At 38.0% G+C, this 22,396-nt stretch overlaps 1 protein-coding gene across 5 annotated transcripts in view; it reads right to left on the bottom strand.

The window, feature by feature from the left end:
* dia (diaphanous related formin 1) overlaps positions 1–22,396 on the bottom strand; it is a 506,452-nt gene that overhangs the window by 437,289 nt on the left and 46,767 nt on the right. Inside the window, exon 1 of one of the 5 annotated variants that reach the window (XM_067766334.1) lies at positions 10,735–11,007. The exons of 2 other annotated variants lie outside the window; for them this stretch is intronic. In XM_067766334.1, the coding sequence (XP_067622435.1) occupies positions 10,735–10,814 (80 nt within the window). In that variant the 5' untranslated portion in view covers positions 10,815–11,007. Of the gene's footprint in view, positions 1–7,770; positions 7,852–10,283; positions 10,294–10,734; positions 11,008–22,396 lie in introns of those variants that run through there. 2 more of the 5 variants (XM_067766337.1, XM_067766338.1) reach the window with 2 other exon arrangements.

Genomic DNA, 22,396 nt, shown 5'->3' with positions numbered 1-22,396 from the left:
CGGGTCTAAAGCTTGTCCAAATTAACCTCCAGCACTCTAGGCTGGCCTCGGACAACCTTGACGTCTTTTGACTGGAGGAAGACGTTGATATAGCCATTGTTCAGAAGCCCTGGGTGTGGAACACCCAGGTGAAAGGGCTCTCAATAAAGGGATACTCTACGTTTTACAAGCGCGAAGACGGTAAGCCTAGGACATGCGTTTTGGTAAAATCTAACTACAATGTTTTTCTTGTTTCTTCTCACAGCTCTTCGGATCTGACAACGATTTTGCTAGAGACATACTAATTGCCTCTTGCTACATGCAGCACGACAAGTTCACTCCACCGGAGGAGGTCCGAGCCTTGATGCAGGACTGGAGATCTGCAAACGTTGTGCTGGGATGTGATGCCAATTCCAGGCACTCCCTATGGGGAAGAAAGAAAATCCACACTCGGGTGAGTCACTTTTCGATTTTATCATTAATACTGACCTAGTAGTATGCAATCGGGGGCAACACACCCACCTTTGTATTTCCAACCAGGGGCACATTCAACGGGCGGGAGGAGGTGTTAGATGTCACGCTACTAAGCGGAAATAGCAATATTCGGGTAGATAGCTGGAGGGTATCAGATAGTCAGTCGTTTTCTGACCACAGGAGGATACTATTCAATATCTGCCTTAATGTAGAAATTCTTATTCCCTATCGTAATCCAAAGAGGACCAATTGGCAAAAGTTCGTCAAAGTGGTAGGAAATAAGCTAGGTAGGCATTCGGCACAGGAAATTTCATCAGTGGAGGACCTTGATGCTAAAAGTAGCAAACTGGAGAGGCCTTAGGGTCTGCCCTCCGTATAGCTTGTCCAACTAGTTTTAGTAAAAAGGTATGCTCCCTGGTGGAATTCCAACCTTTTTACGCTCAGGAAAGAGACTCGCAAACTATTCAACCTGAGCCGGTTAAATGGAAACTGGGAACCGTATAAAGATAGCCTCAGGTGCTACAAAAAAGCTGTTCAGAATGCAAAGACGGAATGGTGGAAAAAATTTTGCTCTTCTATCGAGTCAACTAGCACGTTGGCTGCCACGTCGCACGTTTTCGTGCGACACCCAGGTCTTACCCTGAGGCCACGTCGCACATTTTCGTGCGACACCTAAATGTTACCCTGAGGCCACGTCGCACATTTTCGTACATTTTAATATGGAATTTTACATGGAATTTGGGATTCTCTGGCCTGTGGTGAACAGTTTGGTGTATTTCCCATGGCCGCTGTGTATTTTTAATGGCATTTCTTTGGGTAATAAAAAAGTTGGAAACAAACATTTTTTTTTTTTTTATAAAATGTTTTCCTTTTGTTATGGGTTCTGGAGACATGAAGTTCAACAAACCATTTGAAATCTCCTGCCGAAACTTGGTTATTGAAATTTTTTTGTTTGTAGCTTTATATATTATAAAGGCATTTACGACAGACATTCCAAGTAAAAGTTCAAAAGCCACTTTGCGGTACCACTTAACACCTCTTCTGAGAGTGGTGGCGTAGGAGGCAATTTGATCGGATATATCAACACCTAATTTGGCTTTATTGTAATCAATAACAGCAAGGGGTTTTTCAATAGCTCGTTGCCTTCGCTTCCTGGTGGATGGTGGGTTGTTGGTACTGGTGGATGGTTCATTACTGTCTACATTTGGATGGCTCGGCGTGGCTACCATTACAGGGGAGTGTTTCGTCGAAAGAATCCTAACATCTCTGGTGTCCTTCCAATTTAACACAACCACTCCATTTTCCTCCTCACGGGCTATCATCCCACCTCTTTTCATATTAGCTTTCATAACTTCAGCCGGACAATTCTTTTTGTTGGCCCAAAAGGGTGTATATTTTTTTTTATTGTTATTATTGTTGTTCTTTTTTGTTCCTTAGTGCCTAGAAATAAGTTTTGACTACTCGCTACTTTATTTTGGTCCCTAATTTTGCAGTTATAACGGTTTTTTTTGTGTCGCACATTTTCGTGCGACGTGGCCCCAAAACATGTTTTATGTTCTCCCAGGCCATGTCGCGAGTAGTCAAAACTTATTTTTAGGCACTAAGAAACAAAAAAGAACAAAAATAAGTTGCTGGCCTCAGGTGACCAAAATTGTTGAATGACATTGCCACTGAACGATCAAAATTCTAAAAGGGCTTTGGCAGCCAACGTGGTAGAGAATCTTCCAGAATTGGTAAGTCTCTCGGAGGAAAAATCCTGCCCATCCTTCTTGAGGACACGGAGCTCCGCTAAAACAGTGGAGCTATTGGTAAAAACGCACTTTCCAGGCTGTAGTTCCAGCCAAATGGAACCGAGGGAGTATACAGGGGTAATACCCTCGCTCCGGTTAATAAATGAACTTATAACGGAAAAAAAGATAGAATGGGCTATCAACAGTTTTTCGCCATACAAATCCCCAGGACTGGATGGCATTTTCCCAGCGATGCTACAAAAAACTAGCTGTTTGGTTATTCTCTGGATGGAGCGCATCTTAAAAGCCTTCATTCGACTTAATCATGTGCCCCTGAATTGGAGAGGACCAGGGTGGTCTTCATCCCAAAGGTGAATAAGAGGGGACATGAAAAGCCTAAGGATTTCTGACCCATCAGTATTTCGTCGTTTGTTCTAAAAACGTTTGAAAGACTACTGGACGTTCACATTCGCGGTAGGTTGGATAACTCGGGGTTATCAACAGCCCAACACGGCTATCTCAGGGGCCGCTCAACAGGGACCGCTTTACATGAAGTGGTCCACAAGGTACAGTCGTCCTTCGAAAACAAGCAATTTACCCTGGCTGCATTCTTGGACATAGAGGGAGGTTTCAATAATGTCCGGCTGGAAACAATAGAAGGCGCCCTTCATGTACTCGGAATAGAGGACCCTATCGTAAACTGGAGAGGGACGGCTCTGAGGTCCAGAATGATAAGCGCTAGACTGGGGGCTAGTGAGGTTACGGCATATCCTTGGAAATATACCCCTCAGTGCGGGGTCTTGTCACCACTGCCCTGGCTTTGCGTTATAGACAACATACTTCGTCAACACAACAGGGATGGGGTTAAAGTGGTGGCCTACGCGGATGACGTAGTAATACTGGTATCTGGTCTGTGTCCCAATGGGATTAGTGGGCTCATGCAGGGATCACTGAGGAAGCTGAGCAGTTGGGCGGAGACCGCCGGACTAAGCGTTAACCCCTCAAAGACAGAACCAGTGCTTTTCACCACTAGGATGAAAATCCCAAGTTTTAACCTTCCCACTCTTGATGGCCAGGAGTTGAATCTTTCTGATAGGGCCAAATATCTAGGAGTCTTTTTAACACCAAAGCTGAAATGGAGGCTTAACACAGAGGACAGAGTGAAACGCGAGCAGGGGCTATGTATGTCTGCAAAGGAATGCTAGGTAAAAAGTGGGGTCTGAAGCCAGACCTCATGGCATGGATGTATAAGGCAGTTATTGGACCAATTCTTACATAGGGGGGACTCGTATGGTTGGGAGGCGGTAGAGGTGAAATACGTAATTAACATGCTAGGGAAAGTTCAACGATCTGCCTGCGGAGCGATCACGGGGCAACTAGGTCGTGCCGTTGGAAGCTTTAAACGTGATTTGCAATGTTCCACCGTTAGATCTTTTTATCAAGGAAACGGCATCTCAAGGGGCCATAAGGCTTCGGGAGTTGGGCCTTTGGAGGGAGTGTACATACGGGCACGGCCGTATCCTGCTCAATATTAACGACTCCCGAATCTTGTCAAAAAAGGACTAAATATGTCCAAGGAAAGTCTTCGACACAAACTATACAATTCTCTTCCCCACAAGGAAATATTTGAAATATGGGGGATCACTCACTTCGACATCTCGGTTTTCACGGACGGATCTAAAATCGCTTGCGGAGTGGGAGCGGGAGTATTTTCGACTGTCCCGCCCACGACTCGGCAAGTGTGTTTCAAGCTGAGATTTTCGCTATCCGAGAGGCGTGCAAAGCGTTAATGGATATCAAAGGTAACGGTAACAGGGTAGCCATTTTCTCCGATAGCCAGGCGGCTCTTGGGCCCTCGGGCCAGAGACGAAAACATCAGACCTGGTTGGGCAGTATAGGGAGAGCGCCATGATTCTGGCGAGCCGAATCTGATATGGGTGCCGGGGCATCGAAACATACAGGGTAACGAGATGGCGGATGAGCTGGCATGGCGTGGAGCGGCTCGTGATGTCTCAGGAGCGAAGGAGGCCCTTGCACCCCTGGGAACCATCAAAGGTCGCATCTCCAGCACTGGTTGGGTGAGGCCAGCAATAGGCGGAATCGGTTGCGGACCTGTAGAGTTTCCAAGAGCACGTGGCCACTATATAAGGAAAAACGATCGGTAGCTGTCCTTAGGATGAACAGAAGGGATATATCCAGAGTAGTTGCGGTGCTCACGGGGCATTGGACAATTGGGGTACATGCGACACGGATGGGACTGGAACACAATACCCCCTGTCGCAACTGCAAGCGTCCGGCGGGGGAGGAAACGGTTGAGCATCTGCTGTGCGAATACCCAGCACACTGTCGAAGCAGACTAAGGTTTCTTGGAAAGCCCTTTTCGAAAACCACCTAGAACTCAAGGATGTTAGGCCGGGAGAGCTACTCAAATTCATAAACTCCACGGGATGGACATAGGGGGACGGGTTTTTCCCTGAGGCGCGTGAAAATGTTTATTATTATTCTTACAACACCCTTTCATTGGAGTCAATTGGGACTCGCCACTCCAACCAACAAACCAGAGTGATGGTGGAGTAGATTCGATGTTTTTAAGAATCGATTTTTTCGATTCGATTCTAGAAAAAAATCGATTTAATCGATTAAATCGAACCAAACAAAGTTTATTTAAATTTTGCTTATTCTATGTAACAGTGTACTTGCTTACGTACTTAACCATTTACACGATTATTCCCGACAAATAAAGCTGGACAGTTCCTCTCTCGTTTCGTTGCCTGCCGACAAAATTGGAAGCATCAAGGAATGCCACATGGGCCTTCACTTGATCCTTTCATCGGAGTGAGATAATTAGTATAGTCTTTTGTAGTATTACGTGGAATTCACCTGATCTTCATTTAGCTGAAAATTTTCTCATAAGTAAAATTCGCTGGATCTTGCTGAACAGAGATCCTGCCATCTCAACAAACATTTCGCTAACTGCCAAGAATTTTAAAGACAGGACTAACGGTACTGCCGAACTAAAAACAAAAATTAGGTAATCCTGAACCGAAAAGGACACAAAGGAAGGCGACATTTTGCGCTACAAAGAGGGTTTCCAGAAAATTGCTCCCATCATCAGTTATGAGGATTTGAGCAAATTAAAATCGAAGTTAACGGCAAAGAAAATTAAACAACATTCTGATCGGCAACAAGGATGACTGACCAAATAAAAGCATAAAGCGAGGTGGAATAAGGATGGCTGACCAAATAAAAGCATAAGCGAGGTGGAATAAGGAAATCTTCATCGACAGTGAAAATCCGCAGCAAACAACATCCTGACTGGCAGAAAGGAGTTATAAATGTTCAAGCATAACTAATTTTTTTAGAATCAATTGAGCGGCCTCAGGGACGCTAAAGTATGAACACAATTTTTTTTTTCTCAAAAAGTTTGATGTCAGCTTTGAAAATGGCACAAACTCAACCTAAAAATAGATAAAAAGATTAAAGCCCAAAGTGGCGTAGAAAAAATATTAATAGCATAAAATTTAATTTTAAAAAATGATTTGTAAAATTAATTCAACAAAGAAAAATTTGAATACATCTCAATTTTAAGAAAACGAGAAATGTTAAAAATATTAACTTTGAAAAAATTTTTTTTAAGAAAATCAAAAGGTTTAGAAACAAATTTTAAACAGTAGTTTCTATAATATTAATTAAATAAAGAAAAATAAAATTAACAAAATTCTTCTTAGATCTTTATAAATGTCAAATAAATCAGGCAAAATGGCATAAAAATTAATTTATAAAATATTATGTAAATTAAAAATTAACTGCTAAAATAAGGAAATCTTCATCGACAGTGAAAATCCGCAGCAAACAACATCCTGACTGGCAGAAGGGAGTTATAAATGTTTAAGCATAACTAATTTTTTTAGAATCAATTGAGCGGCCTCAGGGACGCTAAACTATGAACAAAAATTTTTTTTTCTCAAAAAGTTTGATATCAGCTTTGAAAATGGCACAAACTCAACCTAAAAATAGAGAAAAAGAGTAAAGCCCAAAGTGGCGTAGAAAAAATAATAATAGCATAAAATTTAATTTTAAACAATGATTTGTAAAATAAATTCAACAAAAAAAAAAAATAAAATAAATCTCAATTTTAAGAAAACGAGAAATGTTAAAAATATTAACTTTAAAAAAAAATTTTTTAAGAAATTAAGTTTTAGAAACAAATTTTAAACAGAAGTTTCTATAATATTAATTAAATAAGGAAAAATAAACTTAAGAAAATTCTTCTTAGATCTTTATAATGTCAAATAAATCAGGCAAAATGGCATAAAAATTAATTTTTAAAATATTATGTAAATTAAAAAAAAATTCTAAAAATTTTTAAATTAAACAAATTTTTCCATTAAGAATGACATTTTTTATACTTTAATAATGTTAACTAAATAAACATGTAAAATGGAATACATAGGATAAAAGAATAAAATCAAAAAATTTTTTCTAAATTAAATTTAGTTCATTTCTTACAAAAGCAGAAAAATAATATTTGAGAATTTCAACATGGCTTGGTGGACAAAGATAGCACACGTTTATGAATTAGGGAAGGAAAACTCAGAAAACTTAGAAACAGAAAACAGGATAGTTAAATATGAACCACCAGCTGAACCAGAAACAAAAGCTGCTCCAAACATTCCAGATGTTTGGCTAGCAGTTTTAATCTTCGTTATCGTGCTATTAGTGATTGCAATAGCTACAATACTTAAAAATTATATGAAAATTAAATATAGGCAGCTGAAAACCGTACCAAATCGTATCTAAAATTCCTTTATCCAATTTGAGGAAGAGCAGTAGACAAATAAAAATAAACTTTCATCACATAGTAAACCCCAAAAAGTAACCTTCAAAATGTCTCAACTGACTGTGAAGCTTCATTAGCCCTGCTTAAATTCAATGGCAAATCAGGAATTTCCATAATTTTACAATTCACAGTAGTAGTTTCTAGGGAATTATGCAAAATACTAGAATACTAAAAAACCAGCAAACAAGAACAACAACAAAAATGAAGAAAAGTCACAAAGAGAACATATAAAAATATATGTGAAGCGCTATATAAATTTGCAGCAATAATACATGTCGCGCTCGTTTTCATCTTAGGATAGAAAAATTTTAGCGTAGAAAGGATTTCAAGCAACCAGATTGTTGAGGAAGTTATTGACTTAGGACAATATTCGACCAGGCATACAGGAAATGCCGCAAACCAGGACTTGAAATTTATAAGGAAAAACACAGGTGTCCTGAGGGACAAATTGGTGTAAAATTATAGAATATATACTCGAGTAGGCAAATTTAAAATAATAATAGTAGGTACCCAAGTTCTCAAAGATCAAATAATTGCACTAACCCAAGCGGTTAGGCATGTGAAAATCCCGGTAAAAATAAAAATAATTCTTCATAAAAATCATGACGATTCTGTCTTGGTGGCCGACGCAGAAATTGCATGACACACATAAAATCAAAAAAATAATAATGCTGGAAAATATCGAAAATATAAAAAGAAGATTTAAAGATACGAAAAATTTTTGCATCCACTGTACTTTCCACTTACCCATTAATAGAACTACTACCAATACATAGCTACCCCGCTCTTCCGTCAGCAACCCTCCTATTGCCTATGCAATTAAGTTACAAATTTCACACCTCGTATGAGAAAAAAAATTAAGAAAACAACAGAAAAAATAAATAATTCCACATTACATGAATAACTCATTTATCACTATTAGTTATTAGAAATAAATATAAGTATTTAGGCGCCTGGGTCTCACTTAAGAAAACCTCACAATACCTCTGGAATTTTAATAATTTTACATATTAGGAAAAATACTTTTACTTTAACCACCAATAGATATAAGTATGCCTTTTTTCAGTTAGGAAAACCTAGTTTTTAGAGATGTCACAATTTAAAGGGAAAATCTTTTACTTTAGCCACTGGTAGAATATGAAATACTAATAGGGAAATATCTTTTATTATAAATCCAAAATAGAATAGAAAATAGTAATAGAAAATATTTTTACTTTAACCTACCTACAAAATAAGGAAATAATAGCCCATAAGAATAGGCTTACCCAAAATAAAAAATATGCTATTAAGTCACATAATTTAACAAAAAAGTTTCAACAAAAGTATTCCACTTTACTCATCAAACAAAAATCATCAGTAAAGAAAGTGTAAACAAACAAAAACAAAAAAAAATTTGTTTAAATTCATATTGGTACCTTTATTCATAAACGTTAATTTGTAAACACAAGCCGATTTTTAGGTGAGTCGACGCTCTTAAAGGTCGGCTGTGCAAAACATGTAACATTACTCATCACAGTAAATACACGAAAAAAATAGCATAAGCCAGCATATGAAAAAAAAAACCGAGAGTAAGCATAACGGGCAATGTATGTAAAGCAAATGCAAACGAATAAAAGCAAAAAATTCACTACTTGTAGTATAAAGTTACCACTATGACATAAATTACAACTGAATGCAAAAGATTGAAATTTGGTAACACCAAGCAAGTTAACTGGGTCATTTAACGTAAAATGAAACAAAACGGCACACTTATAACAGTGACGTTATGCTATTTTCACACAGACGGCTTATTGAATAATAAAGGCAGTTTTCTACATTAAGACGTTTATTGAGCTCAATCTTCCCTACAAAATTCGAATCTATAATTATTTCATTAGTGACTAATCGAATGCCTAATGAAGTCAAAAGCACAATGCAACTCTGTTGGGAGAGTTTCTTAGTTTTTGGTGTGTTTAGTGCTTAAAAATGTCATTTGTCAAAGTAAATGTCATTGTCTGTCATATAGCATTGTCATTTTATTCGCTTGACATTTCATCCTTCATACTAATCGAGCAGCTACTTATGTGTGAAAGCAAAAAATTTACGATTTCATTAGAAGGTGAAATGAGATCATTAAGTTTCTGTGTGAAAACAGTATTAGAGTGACCATCTATAATTAAGAATAAAATTATATACGCTCACTTAAAAGGCCGATGGTGTAGTATTGCGCGGAATTCACATCACTTCGAACACGCTTAACGTTACAAATATACATACAAACAAACGTTCATATTTAATTGACCCATGAGTTCATTCGCATTTGCCAAATCGCCCAATATATTGATTCGCCACCAAACAGCTTAAGCTCGGCTCATATTGACAATATGTAGGTCAATACAATAATTTGCTGACAAACCATTTTTCATTATTAAATCATGCACTTCTAGTATGTAAACATTAATGTATGCCCTTCAAAAAACGCGAGTACTCCATAAATAGTGAAAGGAATACTCCTTTAGGAGTATAGGAGTGTTCCAAAACTTATCTGTATTCATACAAAAAATGTGCTCCAATTAACATTGCGATGTCCTAGGAGAGGAGTAGGTGATACCACTCTCGCTTTGTTTGTGAATATTCCATAGAGTACATACATTAGAGTACTTTCCAAAGTATTTTCACTGTTGTACTCCACGGAGCACCCACAGAGTATCATATGCCAAAGTACTAAAGAGGAATTGTGTCGGAAAGAATTATCGGAGTGAATTTAATTTAAAATGAAAGTAAATGAAGAGGGGCAATACAACTTTTCTATTTTATACTAGGAATATTCTTATGTTATTTAGCATTTGCGTGAATAAAGAAACTAATATTTCTCTATACTATAGTATGTATACATAAAACCAGTGCGCGGTTGCATTTTATCAGAGTTGCCATAGTTAAATTATATTATCAGTTATTTGTCTGCAATATTTTACTTTTGGCAACTCTATTCGATCGTCATCGTGTCGTGATCACGGTCGTTAAAAAACGAGCAATGATCGACTGATGGTGGTCCCCAAACGCATTGCAAAGGAATATCGTTAGAGCACTCCAACATGAAGAAAATGGAACACGTAATCCAACAATTTTTGCAGGGAGTGTAGGTTAAGAACTTTTGTAAAAATAGAAATGATTTCCGGCAATAAAGCAGAATCGCTTTCAAAGGCTACTCATTAGTGTTTTTATTCAATCACATATAACATATTACACTTTACCGAAATGTCATACTTTTTGCGTTTTTTTTAATCCTTTATTACAAAATGTAGGAAAAGCAACCTTGGGAATATTAACCAATACACTTTCTTCTTTAAGACTTATTATTACAATATGCATAATGTTCTCGCTTCGATTACGGCATTAGAATCGATCTATGTTCAGCGTCATATAAAAAGGAAGTATTTATTACATACGTAAGGTAACATGTTCTCAGTATACGTTTTGCAGCTTTTTAATCAATGAGGTATACGGAACTTTCAATTTACAACATACGGCAATTTGTGTCATGGTTTGGGTAGTTTCAGTTAAAAACTTCATGGAAGTATTTTCTTAGCTTATTGAAAATAAAAAGGAATAAGGAATTTAATTGACGAAATTTCTTAAAAATTGCCATTTCTGTTTTCGTGTTTGCTGCTGTCTATGTCATAAAAAGTATTGATTTTCTATATTTGTTAAAAAAGTGAAGGCAAAACGTACCGAGGATCCAAGCATTGCGTAAAAGATCTGAATCCGTTATCTTCGACAATCCTAAAGGGTTGCATATCTGTGGCAATCATTCTAATCAAAGCACAAACCAGTTGTTTTTTCGCTCATCTACAGACTGAGACTTCCTTATGTTGTTGTTATTAGGTTCACAAAAGATTCTATAGGAGCTGTTGATGAAGACATTTTCATCAACATTGGATGTGACCGCTTCAAGTGATTTAACAAATTGGATGTATTTCCACCTGTTTTGCATTTTTTCCGCACAATTTGCATTCCACACAATCGCCCTGCACTTGACTAAAGTACTTCCAGGCAACAGATCTGCGAATCTTTGGATTACTTATAAAATTGAATTCCCCTTCAGGGTCACATTCAATTGGCTTACTATAACCTAAAAATGTGGTATTAATTAGTTTTCATTTCGTACTGAACACAATATCATACCACAAAAAAGATAAACACATGTTCAATATATTGCTTGCCAGAAGTGCGAAGAAATTTCTTCATCTTTCTCCTTTATCTCGGAACCACCAACACAATAAAGCTTAATTTATTAAAACAAAAATTACAGAATATGTATTTCCTCAAGCGTTCGTAAAGTATATAGTGATGAAAACTTCGATGCCTAAAGAATCGAACGATTTAAAAAAAAATCGATTTTGCATTTCTAAAAAAAAGATCGATTAAATCGATTAAGGATCGAATGGAAATCCAGCTCTATGGTGGAGTCTTTGCCTGAAGTTCTTTTGGAAACAAAATATTGAATGGGACATTAGAAGTCCCTCAACCTACCAATTTTCCAGGAACAGCTATCAATTTTCCATATCACTTTGTTGGCGATAACGCATTTCCGCTTAAGACAAATTTAATGCGTCCTTTTCTGGGTATAAATTTAACTGATGATAAGGAGAAGTACAATATTGTATTTTCCAAGGCTAGAGTACATATTAAGAATACATTCGGCATTCAGGCAAGTCGCTGGCGAATACTACTTACAAAAATATCGGCTTGCTACAACATGATAGAAACTACGCTTGAATTAGTGGATCGAAATGAACATAACCGCGAAATTTTTGGACAATGGAGAGGCGAAATAAATCCATTAGAGTTGTTCCAACAGAGAGTTGCCAACCGTTCTTCCTCTCATGCTTTTGAATTACGAAACAACCTTAAAGAATTTTTAAATACAACTTTCTAAAAAAAAATGCAACAAAAGGAATTATAGGCAGCAAGCTTTTCAAAATTATATCGTCGTTCTCTTGTCAGAAGTATAAATGAGTCTTTTCAATTTTGGGTTAAGGGAACACTGGTTTCATCAGTGAATTTACTATATTAAAATCCCGAGAGCTAATACTGAAAGGAAACTACACTTTTTTGGGCTTTAATAAAGCGAATATGAAAAAAATTCAGGATTTTCTGGAAATAGCTAACTTTAAAACTACTTTAAAACTTGTTTTCCGGACTTTTTGCATTTTGTTCATTCATGCATGTTGTCCAGGTTTTCATGCCTTGACACTAACAAAAACCAAATATTTAATTGATTATTTTGCCTTTACTTTAAATACTTCTAATTAAAAATATTGTTTTGACATACATAAGTAAAACTATAACGCACACCTACGCTTAAAGAGTGTTAAGTCAAATGCCTAAGTTTTTATACACACTATCGTGTTCTCTAATCCTATACTGACTGATCTATATACTCAATTAAATAGTAGTTTCACCACTCACCCACAAGTGCTTGATGAAACCTGCCGTTTATTTAATCTATATGATGGGGTCAGCGAACTTATCGAGTTTTTTAAACATTGTGAGTTTTTGAGTTGATCACTCTTTAGATAAGGTGTGCTATATATCAGTTTGTTCTTTTAATGATCGTAATCTAACCTGGCTGGGGGATTGTTTGCAGCTAACCGCTGTATGGCATCAATTACGCTGAACTAGGAAGGACGCAATGGTGGTGGTCTATCTTCACAAGTAATACCGAGCATTATCGTATATTGTAAAAGTCGAAAACAAGATTTGTTTACGTTTTCTTCCACATTAAGACAGATGTCTGTCAAGAATAATTTCAAGGCATTCAAGCCTCTCAGACAGTACCAGCAGTTCCCCGCAACTGAGGGTGATCTAAACTCAGGGTTTCTCCTGTTTACTACACCCATGCACCCCTGTAAAACATATCTCAATATATTCATGTCCTCCTAACAAGGACTTCCACCACTCAAGCAGGTTGTTCATAACCACTTGTATGCTGTAATTTGTGAATTTACGTTTCCTCCCTCGACGAACCAAAATTAGGCTCTGCAAGCCGCCCATCATACCTGTCCTAATAAATGGCTCGAACACAAACTATATCGAGAGAAGATGTGAGGGCTTTTAGTGTTCGAGCGAGAAGTTCTCCAGAAGATCTATGGTGCAGTCCGAGATGCCGACGGTGAGTATATACACAACTGTGTGAGCTTTTCGTATTTAAGAATAAAAGCCCAAAGGCTTCTTTCCGGTCTAAAAAGACATAGGCGTCAGTTATCTTGTAATAGGGCTGGCTTTTTACGAAATTGCCAAAATCGCTTAGGCTTTTAATAGTGATGATGAGATGACATTACTAAACCCTAATAGCTCCTCCGAGTGCTAGAAGTCGAAAATGGCCAGAAAGACCTCGACACCTGTCAAAAGATGGTGCCTCAGCTTTCACTTAGTCGACTCGTGGCCCACCTGTCTAGAAGCAGAGATTAAGTGGACAGCGGCGTCCAAAAGAGTACTCACAGCCACGTTAAGCTCACAGGTCGTTGCTTGGGCTAAGAGATCAGCACCATAGTTGCCAGGGATATCCTTCCGCCCAGGTACCCGGATAAGTAGTTTTTTTTTATCAAAAAAGAGCTCGATGCTAGGGACTTAGCAACAGAGACCCCTGTGGGATGCTTTTGACGCATTGTGCTGCCAAGCTAAGCAGCCGGTATGCCTGTCTTTACATTTGAATCATACCACCTTGCCATACAATCTTCATTCAACCATCTAATAAATAGTAAATTGGACCCAACTCCACTAACAGCGTCATTTTTATTGCTCAACCCTCTTGAAGCTGCTAGTTTCTCTGGACTCTCAGGATTATGATAACAGTTTCGCCGTAGACTTGGTCGATGACAGTGCAAATTTACGAGCAGTGAAGAAACTGCAGAGACAAGGGCGATAACTGTTTATTATAGTTTTTCTAAGGAGGTTGCCATAACAGTATATCCTTTTACGTAGGAAAATATAGGAACTCCTTTTGGTGGAAGCGATTGGAGTGCTGCTGAATTTCTAGCATTTGGCCATTATACAATAAAATATGGTGCTTAACATTAATTGAGAAATTAAATTTATTTATTGTAACAGTCTTGTAAAGTCTCATACTACAAACTTAAATTGAAAAATGTTATTCTACAACCATTTGGACAATATAAATAATTAATATAAGTGATTATTTGGCGACCTTTTACTTTGTAAATATGTTTTAAGCTGCTTGATAAACTTCACGTCAAGCAGTGAAGGCGTGGTAACTATTTCCTCTGAAGACGATTACCGTGTGTAATCGAAATATATTGGGAATAAAATAAATAAAACCTGCGTTTTAATTTATCATCCATGGACCTCAAGCCAGCTTAAAACATATTTATAGATAATAATTAATATAAAAATGCGTTCTTAAAATAAAGTTTTTGTAAACAGGTTTATGTATTCCTGTGAGCAACAAATATACGCAAATGTTATGTTTAAAAACTTTGCGAATTTATCGGAAAACGTTTATGAAATCGGTTTACATAGTTTTCGTTATACAGTTTTAAAAATTTACGAAAATAACATTGCTGATGAAATTTTTGCTGATATTTTTGTATAATGAGTAGTAATTCGTAAAAAATTGCAAAAAGTGTTGCACTGCCATATTTATAATATTCAATATTTATTAAACTTTTTTTGTGTTTTAAAATTGATTGTGTTCAAAAAATGTGTTCTACAAGTTAACGAAAATTCTTTTCCATCCATTTCAGCGATATAGCACAGTACTACCAAAGGTAAAACTACCTAGAAAGAAATAATTTTTTCCAGGCAGGTGCGGAAAATGCCCATTATCTATAATCTGGGCATGGAGGACTATAAAAATATAAAGAAAAAGGAATTGGCATGGAGGCAGGTTGAAGCCATGTCATTTCTGGATAATGTACAAATTTACTTGGAGATTAGGTCTATTGCACATCCGACAAGGAGCTTATCATCCTTTCCTGAAAAAACATCAACGAACACAAATTCTACAGAATCACCGGTACAAGAACTACAACATAATTTACAGGACAAACTACTTTTAACATATATAACGACACCACCACCATAACCACTTCTGTCAGCTCTGAAAAGCTGATAGCCATTTAGTTTCACTATCTCATCGTTATGGCCTGAAGCAAACCAGGTTTCGGAGATGCAGATAATATCTATATCGAAGGCCTCGCAAAGATATCTTAACTCATCCAGTTTTCTATAGAGGCTTTGCGCGTTGATATGTATGATATTTATACCTTTAGCACGTCTGCTAAGGACATAAGCTTTGCAATGCTTTTGATTAAAGGCAATTTGATATCGCATATGAAGGTGGAGGAGGAAAAGAGACAGAAAGAAAAGAAATAACTTATACGAAAGAAAAGAAATACTAATACGCTTAATACGAAGAACGATCTACGAGCACTCTTGCAGCCCGTTCGGTGCATTAATAGATCCCGCACCTTCGTCTCGAAAGGAGCTACCATCTGGGCTTGAATTATCGAGGTCCTTGAGTGAATCCAAGCTAAGGATTGTTTCGGGGCTATCGTTGGCTTTACACTTTATATGGATGTATATTGGAACGATTTTACGTCATCCCTTGCCAAATTTGGTTTTGAGACAAACCGGTTTCGGCGTTGTGCCATCATCAGTGTCGATTTTCGTTCTGATATGTTGCTGTCGTTTGTCCTGTATTTATAGTTCGTAGGTACATGAGCAGGTATTGTCAAAATTGATGCTTGTGTATATTTAGTTATGTGTATGTGGTGTGTGTTCATTCAGAACCGAGGGTGGTTTACTAATCGATTTGTGTAGCTGACTGGGGTAGGTAAAAATCCGTGATTTAAATCGTTTGCCCTTGTTTGTGGGTTTGTTGTTTTGGTGTGTTAATTGTTTTGTGTTTATTTGTTGTTGTGTGTTTGTCTATTGTAGCTGTGTGATTACTTTGTTTCTTGTAAACAAGTTTTAAAGGCTCGAATATTGTGTCAGAAATTGTGCTTATCTGTTCGTTTATTATTCTACCGTCGATTGTTTTCTGTTTGTAGATTTCCATATTTTCGAGGACGTTAAGAGGTCGGCCTTTTGCTTGTGTGAAGAACCATACCTGTTTTATTGATGTTTGCTGGGGAACATTCATTCTCGACCATGTGATTCGCGAAGTTAGACTCGGGTATAATGTTTGGATTCCGTATTTTTTTGTTGTAATATCTAATATGTTCTCTGAACCTCGTTCTTATTTGCCGTCCTGTTTGTCCTATGTAACTATGCTGGCATCCGCAGGTAATCGTGGCTGCTAAACGGATCCTCTGAGTTAGTGTTAGTTCTTAGTTTTCGCCCTAGATTGTTCGATGTTTTGAATGCTGTTTTAATGTTGTATTTTTTTAAAGAAGTTTGCTAATTTATATGTTGCTTTTCCAGTATAGGTCATAGTCGTCCAGCTATTATTTTCCTTTTCATTATTTCTTTTTGGTTCTCCATTTGTCCTTCTGAGCTTATCTACTAGTGTTTTTTTTATATCCATTGTTTACAGCGGTATTATATATGACCTCAAGTTCTCTCTTATATGCCTCTTGTATAAGAGGTGTTCTTTCAAGTCTATGTACCAAGTGCCTTAATGCTGCATTTTTATACTGTTTGGGGTGATTTGAGGTATTGTGTATTATTGTGTTGGTGGCCGTTGGCTTTCTATATACATATGTCATAGTTAAATCTTTTGGCTTCTTTATCAATATTTATCGTGAGGTATAGATAGTTGATTCCTCCGTCTTTTTCGATTACCATTGTAAATTTTATATTTCCATGCTGCTTGTTGAGGTACTCCAGTTCAAGCTCTTCTTTATTAGTAGTTAAAACGCATATTATGTCATCCGCGTATCTTGCATAAAATGACACGCCTAATTTGGACTTCAGCTCCTGTATGTACTTTTCTTCCAGATTTTGCATGAACACTTCCATAAGAATTGCTGATGTGGAGCTTCCCATTCCAAGACCGTTTGTTTGTCTATATATTTTATTGTTGAATTGAAAATAGTTTTGATGTAAAGCGGTTCTTAGCATATTTGTGATTTGCATACTTTTCACTTTGTTTTTTGTATTATGAACTATTGTTGAGCTAACTATGTCCAAAGTCTCCGATAGTGGTATAGATGGGTATAAATTTTTATATCAAAAGATACCAATTTGCTGAAACTTGTTAGCTCTATGGTCTCAAGTCTCTCTATTAGTTCTGTTGTGTTAGCTATTGCATATTCGTTCCTTAGCTCCAGAGTATCTTTCAATATCGTTTTTAAATATTTGGGCAGCTTGTAACATGGTGCCGATTTAAAATTAATGATGGGCCTCATTGGCGTGTCCGGCTTGTGGATTTTTGGTAGCGTAATCAGTGGAGGAGCTGAAGGATTCATTTTGACCAATCTATGTGCCATGTTAGAATCTACTATATTTGTTGCATTTTTTATAGCAACTTTGATTTGTTTTTGGTATTCATCCGTGGGATCCTCTCTCATTCTACGACATTTCATTCCCCCCATGAAATCTTCGATTTTGGATATATATTGCTCTTTTTCGATTAGCACAGTGGTGTTTCCTTTGTCCGCTTTCGTTGTGACAATATTGTTTTTCCTTAGTTTGTGCCGTAGATTCTTCATTGTTTTCTCCTCTGTATTCGATTTTTGTCCTTCCTGTGCTTTCATCTCCTTTTTTTGTGATTTCCCTGCACATGTGTCTTGCGTGCTCCTCATCTTCCTGTGGTATCAATGATATTGCGATCTCCGCATCTACAATCGCTTGCTCCGCTTTTTTTACTGTATTTTGGTCCATGATATTGTGCTTCAGGCCCTTTTCGAGAAGTTGTGCCTCTTCCTTGGTAACGGCCACTGTTGTGAGGTTAACGAACTTGTCATGAAACTGGTGAGTTTTTTGGTTTTGGTTACTCACTCGTCGTCCTGCCACCTTGTCCAATTTTCGGTTCAGCGACCTGTATTTTTGTGGTAGTTCCTCATCGACCTCTGTCTTAATGCGGTCGAAACATTCCATTAATGCAGTCGTAGGTAGTTGTTCCGCCAATCTTAAATGGATAGATAATAGCTCGGCATTTATCTCATCCTTTTTCGAGTATAAGCTTTCCAACTCATATTTTAGAATATCCTTTTCCGATTTTCTAACTGTTTTCCTCCTAGATTTGGTATTTGCCTTTATTGTTATTTTAGAGAATTTTGGAGTGACATTCAATTCCAGGCATTGTTTGTTGAACCAAATGCTCGGCTTTGTTTTATACATATATTTTCAGTAGGCGTCGCTTGTAAATTGTTAGTAGTCCGTTCGCGTGCAAGTTAAAAGCCTGACAAGCAATAACTGACTTTTCTTGTTTTGTTGATTTTCCGACAGGGTGGGTAAATGATGTATATTGGAAAGATTTTCCGTCATCCCTTGTGAAATTTGGTTTTGAGACAAACCGGTTTCAGCGTTGTGCCATCATCAGTGTCGATTTTCGTTCTGATCTGTTGTTGTCGTATGTCCTGTATTTATAGTTCGTAGGTACATGAGCAGGTATGAACAAATTGATTGTGTATATTTAGTTATGTGTATGTGCTGTGTGTTCATTCAGAACCGAGGGTGGTTTACTAATCGATTTGTGTGGCTGGCTGGGGTAGGTAAAACTCCGTGATTTTAGTCGTTTGACCTTCTTTGTGGGTTTGTTGTTTTGGTGTGTTATTTGTTTTGTTTGTCTTGTGTACCTGTGTGATTACTTTGTTTCTTTTAAACAAGTTTTAAAGGCTCGAATATTGTGTCAGAAATTGTGTTTATCTGTTCGTTTATTATTCTACCGTCAAATGTTTTCTGTTTGTAGATTTCCATGTTTTCGAGTACGTTAAGACGCGGCCTTTTACTTGTATGTGAAGAACCCTAACTGTTTTATTGATGTTTGCTGGGGAACATTCATTCTCGACCATGTGATTCGCGAAGTTAGACTCGGGTATAATGTTTTGATTCCGTATTTTTTTGTTGTAATCTCTAATTTGTTCTCTGAACGTCATTCTTATTGGCCGTTCTATTTGTCCTACGTAACTATGCTGGCATAAGCTTGTATACGCCGTGGCTGCTAAACGGATCCTCAGAGTTAGTGTTAGTTCTTAGTTTTCGCCCTAGATTGTTCGATGTTTTGAATGCTGTGTTAATGTTGTATTTTTTAAAGAAGTTTTCCAATTTATATGTTGCTTTTCCAGTATATGTTATAGTCGTCCAGCTATTATTTTCCTTTTCATTATTTCTTTTTGGTTCTCCATTTGTCCTTCTGAGCTTATCTACTAGTGTTTTTTTTCTATCCGTTGTTTGCAGCGATATTATATATGACCTCAAGTTCTCTCTTATATGGCTCTTGTGTAAGAGGTGTTCTTTCAAGTCTATGTACCAAGTGCCTTAATGCTGCATTTTTATGCTGTTAGGGGTGATTTGAGGTATTGTGTATTATTGTGTCGATGGCCGTTGGCTCTCTATATACTCATAGTTAAATCTTTTGGCTTCTTTATCAATATTTATCGTTTTATATGGACTATGCCCCTGATTGTGAACACAGTGGCTACTTTTTCCCTTCTTTATACCTCTATTACGGTTTACAACTGAACTAAGTTGGGTTGTAATTAAAACAACCCAACTTTAAGACAACTAAGCTCCTGTTTGGTATTAAGAATTACAACTTATTTTAGTTGAAGTTGAATTGATTTTGCCAACCTAAAAAAAGTGATGATTTGACAGATAAATGAACAGCTGATCAATTTGTGGCGGAAGTTCAAGCATTTGCAAAAGTGATTTTTTTATTAATAGCAAAATGGATAGATATAAATTAAATAACATTAAATTTATTTTATAAAGACGAAAATTTTGGTGACAAAATTGACATGTCGCAAAAACGGAAAAAAATCGTATTATCACTGCAATCCCTTGAACTACCAAGCACCATGTAAGAAAACGTTTAAGGGACAAATGTAAGCTTCTAATGAAGTTATTTTGCAGATTTGTAAGTTATCTTCGGTTAGGTTAGGTTAGGACTCACATAGACTGAATAAGTCCGTAGTGTTACTAGAAGTTTGTTTTAACGACCAAACTGAAAAACCCTATCAAAAACCAGGACCTATGTTATGCAATAACTCCATCTTCTTGGCAAATACTAGAAGCTTCCTAGGACTTAAGCCACTTGCTGCTTCTAGATCTGACAGCTGTATCACTCCTAATAGCTGGAGTCTTAGCCTGGCAAGCGCAGGGCACGAGTACAGAACGTGCTCGATCGTCTCCTCCTCCAGCCCGCCCTTCCTACATCTGCTATCACTGACCAAGCCTAATTTAAAGGCATGTGACGCCAGAAGGCAGTGTCCAGTCAGAATACCCGTCATGAGTCTACAGTCCTCTCTTTTTAATGATAGGAGCAACTGTGTTAGTCTAAGGTTGTAAGACCTACACATAATCTTCGACAATTTACAGCCCCGCGCTTCAACCCACGCCTTTCCTGCTTGGTCGATCATGTGCACCTCTCGCCTTCGCTTAATTTCGCTCAGTCTAATTGGAACGTCTACGGAGCAAGCTTCAAGGGATGCGCCCTTTTTAGCTAGTTTATCCGCTTTTTCATTACCATCTATTCCCATATGCCCTGGGACCCAATATAGATGTATGCTTCTCCCTGTCCCAATTCTCTCCAGGGACTGCTTACACTCTTAACACGCATTTAGATTCTCCGCTATGCGAGATTATTGCCTTAATTGCTGCTTGAATGTCAATATAAAAGTTAACACGATCGCAGCTTGGGCTATTTTCTTCCAGAGTTTCTACTGCTTTGGGTACGGCTACTATTTCTGCTTAGAAAACGCTACAGTAATCCGGCAGGCTGTAGGATCTGTTTATTTCCAAATCAGCACAGTATACCGCAGACCCTACTCCTTCCACTACTTTGGAACCATTTGTGTACATATGTATCGCCTCGTCCGCCATTTGAGCACCCTTGCGCCAACCGTCCACCTCTATTGTGACCTTAAGATCGCCCTCGAAGCGCAGGTAGGCAATCAGGTAGTCTGTTCGTCTTGATTGATGACACTATACTACTATGGCCGTATGGTCGGCGCTCAAGCTGCCCCGAGCCTGGTTGCAGTTGTTAACGCTATGTTCTTTGCTACCAGGTCTACAGGTGGAATGTGCAGAATGGCATACAGTGCAGCTATCGGGGTTGTTTTCAGGGCTCCCGTAAAGCTAAGCATTGATAGTCTGCACACCCCCCTAATTTTTTGAGGTATGTTGTTTTTTGTGTGGCTTTCCACCAAACAAGAACTCCATAGTGTAAAATAAGAGAGAGCGATAAGCCCCACGTACACCCCAGCATTCTTTTACATACATAAAGTGCCGTTGAAGCCTTCTTCACCCTCTTCTCCTAACTTAGGCCTGATCCGACTTGGGAGCTTGTACCTCTTTGTAAACAAGACCATATCCGTCTTATCCGCGTTGATTTTCAACCCGACATTTGATGCCCAGGTATGAATATGCCGAAGCGCCCTATCCATCAAAGAACTAGTCGTTGGAAGGCACTTTCCACTTATGACAATTGCAACGTCATCTGCGTAAGCCGTAAGTTTTACGGGTCCCTCGTCGAATCGCCTCAGCAGTTGGTTGACGACCAGCGTCCACAGCAAAGGTGATAGAAGAAGACTCCGAGAGCATATTCCTTATATTCCAGGGCTTTCTCTATGCTTATTACCACCCTATGCAATGCGGTGTCTACCGACTTGCCTTTGGTGTACGCATGTTGTGTTGTGGAGAGCAGCTTTTCATACACGTTGGACTTTATGTACACATCTATCAGCCTCTCAAAGGTTTTGAGCAGAAATGATGTTAAGCTAATGGGTCTATAGTCTTTGGGATACACGTGACCGATCATCCCCGCCTTTGGTAGGAAAGCTACACGAGCAGTTTTCCAAGAGTGCGCTATATGATTTAGTCTTATGCACCCATCGAATATTATTTTAAGCCATTCCACTACCGCCCTACTTGAAACTTGAAGCATGGCCGGCAATATACCATCTGGGCCCGGCGATTTAAACTTAGAAAACGTCTTCACTGCCCATTCGAACTTGGTATCTGTCGCCAAGCCCGGCACTACCCGCTCCGTGATCGAAGTGTGAGTGCTGTCTGCTGGCTCTTCTAAACCATCTCCCGATGGGAAATGTGTATCGAGAAGCACCTCAAGGTATTCCTCACTATTACGTGACCATTCCCCTGTTCTCTTTCTTTTTTAGTCCCTGGACTATGTTTCCCTTGCTGGGACTTTTCTCAACCGTGCTGTTTCGCTGGAGCACTCTATGTCCGTACAGAAACTTTTCCATGA

This window comes from Eurosta solidaginis, chromosome 2 (genome assembly GCF_040869045.1).
Source record: "Eurosta solidaginis isolate ZX-2024a chromosome 2, ASM4086904v1, whole genome shotgun sequence".
Lineage (NCBI taxonomy): Eukaryota > Metazoa > Arthropoda > Insecta > Diptera > Tephritidae > Eurosta > Eurosta solidaginis.
Note: the sequence above shows the minus strand (reverse complement) of the source record. Positions and strands in the feature narration are given on the sequence as shown.